At 38.2% G+C, this 6,444-nt stretch overlaps 1 protein-coding gene across 1 annotated transcript in view; it reads right to left on the reverse strand.

Moving 5' to 3' along the window:
- LOC103196222 (zinc finger protein 782-like) overlaps nucleotides 1–6,043 on the reverse strand; it is a 15,276-nt gene extending 9,233 nt beyond the window's left edge. The window contains exon 1 of the mRNA XM_042780639.1: nucleotides 6,029–6,043. Coding sequence (XP_042636573.1) covers nucleotides 6,029–6,043 — 15 coding nt within the window. The remainder of the gene's footprint in view (nucleotides 1–6,028) is intronic.
- Between the last annotated feature and the right edge of the window lie 401 nt (nucleotides 6,044–6,444).

Here is a 6,444-nt window from a genome sequence, read left to right on the forward strand (position 1 = left end):
CAATTGTGAGCATTTTGGTTTTCTTTATGTTGAGATCTAATCCATACTGCAGAATATAGTCTTTAATCTTCAGCAGTAAGTGCTTCAAGTCATCCTCACTTTCAGCAAGCAAAGTTGTGTCATCTGCATTATGCAGGTTGTTAATGAGCTTCCTCTAATCCTGATGCCATAATCCCGGCAAATGGTCATGGTGTTAAGGGGGTCAGTAGTGGTGTTACTTTGAAGACCTCAGCTTCTGGATGTATCCTGAAGGTAGAGCCAATAGTATGAAAGTGCTTATTTAACCACAATCTGCAAATGTGTGTATTATCAATCTAAGTTTTGCAGAAATGATAATGTCGTAACTATCCTTTTTTGCCATAATTCCGTAATATAGCCTAAATAAAGGAAGAGAGATTTGTATTCCTGAATTGGAAAACTCAATATAAGCAAGATATCAATTCATAGCACACTGATCTATAAACTCAGAGTAATGACAATCAAAATCCAGGTGACTTTGCTGAAATACATTATAACATTTACATGGAAAAGCAAAGGACCATGAATATCCAAAACACTTTTGAAAAGATGAATAAAGTTAAAAGACCCACATTACCTGATTTTGGAACTACGTAAAAAGCCACAGTAATGAAGAACATACAGTATCATTAAAAGAAAATAGATTCAGTTAAATGGAACAGAATATAGAGTCTAGAAATACGTGTGTTTCTACTGATTTTCAAAAGTGCCAAGGCAATTCAATAGAGAAAGTTTACACTTCTTAACAAATGGTTCCATAACTTTCAAAGTTAACTTGAATTCAACATAAATGTATACAGCAAATTTTAGGGAAACCACAGAAATAATCATATAATAAAAGTAAACTGAAATGCTGAAAGAGGAAAGAAAAGAAATATAAAATATTCAGTTAAAACCAGAGAGGACAGGAAGAAAGATATAAAAGAACAACTGCAATGAATATAAAAAGTAAAAAACATGGTAGATATTAATCCAATTATATTAGTAATAATTTTAAATGTGAATGGTATAAATACACAGATTAAAAGAGAATGACAGACTGAATTTAAATAAATAAATACATGACCCAAACTACATGTCCACAAGAAACCCATTCTAAATAAAAAATACATAGATAGATTAAAATTAAGGGACTATACAATGATATATAACTAATCAAATAATTAAATTAATTTCAGGCAAAGTCAACTTCTGAACAAGGAAATGATCGAGGATAATGATGAAGGGATCAATTCCAGATTCCAGGAAACATAAAAATCCTGAATGTGTCTGCAACTAAGAATAAAGCGTGTGTTTGTGTGTGTGTGTGTAGCAAAAAAATATTAGAATTGTAAACAGACAAATCCACTATTACAGTTGGAGATTTTATTATACCTATATATCAGTAAGGAGTTCTGGTAGCGTAGTGTGTCAGACACTTGACTGCTAACCAAAAGGCTGGCGGTTCAAACCCACCAGCCCCTCCTCGGAAGGAAGGTTGGGCAATCTACTGCCATAGTGATACCACCTCGAAAACCCAAGGAGGGGTCACTATAAGTCGGGTTCTACTCGAGGGCACATAACAACAAACAACATATATCAGTAACTGACAAATTTAGGGGTCAGAAAATCACTAAAAATATAGTTGAACTGAACCAACTGGATCTAAATAAGATTTATAGACCACTCTAACATTGACAGAATACACATTCTTCTCAAGCTAACATGTAATATTCACCAAGACAGACCACATTCTGGGCCACAGAACACACTCTGACAAATTTCAAAGGCTGTAAATCATACAAAGTAAACTCTCAGACCACAGTGAAATTAACTACAAATCAGTAACAGAAAGATAGCTGGAAAAAAAAAAATTTGGAGATAAAGCAATACACTATTAAACAGCAAAGGGGAAGCTCAAAGAAGTCTCTACAGAGATAAAAACAGTTTAACTAAATTAAAACATGACTTTTCAAAATGCATGGGATGCAGCAGAAGCAGTGCTTAGAGACATGCATTCAATGCATGCATCGATAAAGAAAGAACTGAAATCATCAAACTGAGCTTCCATCTTAGTAAATCTGAGAAATAATAGCAATACAACCCCAAGCAAGCAGAAAAAAATAAATAGTTAAGTATAAGCATTGATGTTGCTGTTAGGTACCATCAAGTTGATTTTATATTCACAGCAACCCCATATGACAGAATAAAACTGCCAGAGGGTGATTTTGGCTGTAATCTTTACAAGAACAGATCATTAGGCCTTTTTTCCCAAAGAGCTGCTGAAGGGTTTAGAATTGTCAACCTTTTGGGTTAGCAACTGAATGCTGAAATGTTGAATCTTGTGGTTAAGGTTGTGTGTCAACTTGGCTAGGCAATGATTCTCAGTGGTTTGCAAGTTATATTTTATCAGTTATATAATGATGTAATCACCTCCATGACGAGATCTGCTATAAGCAGCCAACCCATAAAAGGGAGTTTCCTTGGGGATGTGGTCTGAATCCAATATACATGCACATTCTGGTAAAGCTCTTTGCTTTTAACTTGATGTGGATCCTGCATCCAGCTCATCATCATATGACCCACAGTTTTGTTTAGACTTGAGCCAGTGGCCTGCCATATTGGGATTCACTAGCCTCCCCAGCCTGTGAGCTAGCAACCTGCTGTATTAAGTACCGATCTTAGATATGCCAGTCTCCATAACCCATGAGCCAGAAGCCTGCAGCCTGACTTGTTCATCTTGGGTTCCTCAGTCTCCACAGCTACATGGGACAGGAGAAGCCTCCAGCCTAATGTCTGACCCATGGACTTGGGACCTGCCAGTCTCTGTAACAGCATAAGCCATTTCTTGAGATAAATCTGTGTGTGTGTGTATGTGTATACACACACACACACACATACATCCCCCACAGTCATCTGTCACTTTGCATGTTGTGATGCTGGAAGCTATGCCACTGGTATTTCAAATACCAGTAAGGTCACCAATTATGTACAGGTTCCAGTAGAGCTTCCAGACTAAGAGACTAGGAAGAAAGATGTAGCCAGGTCAACATCTGAAAAAACTGACCATTAAAAAACTAATGAGTAGCAGGGAAACACTTTACAGTTAACCTTAATGACATAAATGGAATAAAGCTTTCAGGATCTTCATTTCCTGATATGACATAACTCAAAATGAGAAGAAACTGTTGCAAACATCCATTAATAATAGGAATGTAGAATGTACAGAGTATGACGCTAGAACCAGAAGTTGTCAAAAATGAAATGGAACTCAAAGATTGATACTTCAGGCATTAAACCAAAACCAAACCAAACCCACTCCCATCAAGTCCATTCCAACTCACAGCAACACCCACTGGGTTTCTAACACAATAAATCTTTACAGAAGTAGATCACCCCATCTTTCTTCCATGGAGTGGTTGGTGGACTTGAACTGCCAAATTTGTGGTTAGCAGGCAAATGCCTTAGGCACTGCACCACCAGAACTCCTTATTCTAGGCATTATTAAGATAAAATTGACCGGCAATGGCCATTCTGAATTGGACAATCATATGATCTACTATGCTAGAAAAGACAAATTAAAGAGTAATGACATTGCATTCATCATCGAGAATACAGTCCAGGCTGAACTATTAGGTATGTTTATGAAGCGGGGAGTATACCCAAGACCATGTATAGCGTTGGCAGACAATGGTCCTATAAGTGTATTTGTATGTTCTGTAAGAATTCCCAGGTGTATAGTAGAGCTGACAAGGGATAAGGTTGTAGTCACTTCTTGGTCACAGCCAGCTACCCAGGGGGACCGAGTAGTTGAACTGGTGGGCGCAGGACCTTAGTCACAGGGGACATCAATCTCAATTGGCATAACATACTACACAAAACATTGTTCCACCTTCTACTTTGGCAAGTAGTGACTTGGATCTTAAGAGCTTGAAAGTTGCCATCTAGATGCAATGATGGGTCTCTCCTCATCCAGAGCAAAGAAGAATGAAGAAAACCAAAGATTCATGGAAACAATTAATCCTAGTGACTGGCACACCACACAATCTGCAGCCTATACGACTATGAGACCAGAAGAACTAGATGGTGCCTGGCTACCACTGTCAACCACTTGGAGGGGGATCTATGTAGGAGATTCTGGATAGAGAGGGAGAACAATGTGGAACAAAACTCAAAATCATTTGGGGGAAAAAAAGGGGGGGAACCAGGTTTGCTGGTCTGATAGAGCCTAGTGGAACCACTGAGACTATGGCCCCTAGCTGCCCTTCAGGTCTGGAATTGTGGAATTGAACCACACCTATGGCTTCCAACCAAACAAAAGACAGGCAGAGAAGCTGAACATGAGGTAGATATACTCCTTGGAGAGAATGATCATGGGAGGAAGAAGGGCTGTTTATGCACAGGGAGACAGCCCAGTGGGCAGGAGTGCACTGAGGGATGGACACAGGGAAGGGGTAACTATTGGGAGGAAGTGGGAGGGGAGCTATTGCATTGGGTTGAATTGTAGTCATTGTCATGAGGCAAAGTGTATGTGAACTACTGTATGGAAAGTGAATTTGCTCTGTAAATTTTCACCCAAATCACAATAAAAAATAAAATTAAATTAATAAGCAGTATTATGATAAATGAAGAAAAGGTTGGAGTTGCCAAGGATTTTATTTTACTTGGATCCATAATAAATGCCCATGTAAGCAGCAGTCAAGAAATCAAATGATGTATTGAATTGGGCAAATGTGCTGCAAAAGACCTTTTTAAAGTGCTAAAAGGCATTTTTACCTAAATCACAATTTAAAAAATATAAAAAAATGAAGTGCTAAAGAGCAAAAGTATCATTTTGGATAATAATGTGCACTTGTCCCAAGCCTTGTTATTTTCAACAGCCTCATATGCATATGAGAGCTAGATAGACAATGAATAAGGAAGACCGTAGAAGAGTTGATGCATTTGAATCGTGGTGTTGGCAAAGAATATTGAATGTACTGTGGACTGCTAGAAGAACAAACAAATCTGTCTTGCAGGAAGTACAGCTGGAATGCTCCTCAGAGGCATGAATGGCCAAACTTTGTCTCACGTACTCTGGCCATATTGTCAGAAGAGACCAGTCTCTGGAGAGGATCCTGCCTCTCACACACTTGGTGGCCTTGATGATTCACTGATGCACCCAAATCCCATTTGTTTAAAGCTCTTAAATGAGTCAGAATAGATGACTTAGGAAACTATGAACCAACATTCTGCATTTCTGGAAGCCCAAAATAACATCTCTAGTGCCCTATGCGTTAATGAATATGTGTGACAGCAGCACAGAATTTGTACAGAGTGAAGAACAAAAAGGCTGTGTGGGACATTTAGGAATAGATAAGGACAGAATTTCCTTTTCTAATTGGTTACTCCTCACCCCCAGAACTCATACATGTGAAATCGCCAACAAAGTACTAGGTAAAGTAGAGGTTCAGTGAAAATGGGGAAGGCCCTCAATGAGGTAGATTAACCCAGTGGTTATGATAATGGGCTCAAGCATGGCAATGATTGTGAAGATGCACAGGACAGGGCAGTGTATCATTCTGTTGCACAATGGGTCACTATGAGTTGAACCAACTCGGCAGCACCTAACAACAACCACATATACACGTGTACATAAACTTCACTAGCTTTACTTCTTTAGATAATTTTACACATAGAAACTGTTGAATTGGTATATGTTTTGCTCACATATACCAACAACAAAAAATAAATTACGAAAAAAATTAAGAGAAAGGAAACAAGCTTTAACTTCATTGTAATTGATACAGAAAAAGCATCCAATATAATTCAATACATATTCATGAACAAAGTGGTAACTAGGAGGAAGCTACTTACCTGACCAAGGTTACCTACCAAAACTCAACAGCAAACAGTTAACAAGGAAACCGTTTATTTTCCCTCAAGACTGACTTGATCTATTTCTATTTCTCCTTTTCCAGCTAAAGCATGATCCCTTACAAACCTCATAAATCCATTACAATACAAAGTGGGGAGTGAATAAAGAGCTCACCTGAGATGTATTCATTTTCTGCTGCTCTTGGGCGACTGTAGAGAATTGTGAGAGTTTAGCTGTGGGGACAGAAAGATGACTGGTGTCACAAGATCTGCCTGACTTACAACAACTAGATTTACCTCCCTAGATCTCAGCACCTCATGTGAGGAGGAGCCTCCTGATGGAGACATGGTCTTTAGTGCGTGGAATAGATGATACACAGACAGCAACACCTGTCCACAGCAAACTCTGAAGTGATCATGTAAACTTGAATGTGCATCTTTTCACTGGTTAAATATGAAATTTAATCTGTTGATTTAGCAATAATTTATGTGTTCTTAAAACTGATTAAAAGGAAAAAAAACAAACTAAAAACAAGAGATGATTAGTAAAATTAAACTACACAAATTCAGTTCTATTCTGCACACATAGGG

The sequence above is a fragment of the Orycteropus afer genome, unplaced genomic scaffold, assembly GCF_000298275.1.
Source record: "Orycteropus afer afer isolate SDZICR_OR568_19922 unplaced genomic scaffold, OryAfe1.0 scaffold00005, whole genome shotgun sequence".
NCBI lineage: Eukaryota > Metazoa > Chordata > Mammalia > Tubulidentata > Orycteropodidae > Orycteropus > Orycteropus afer.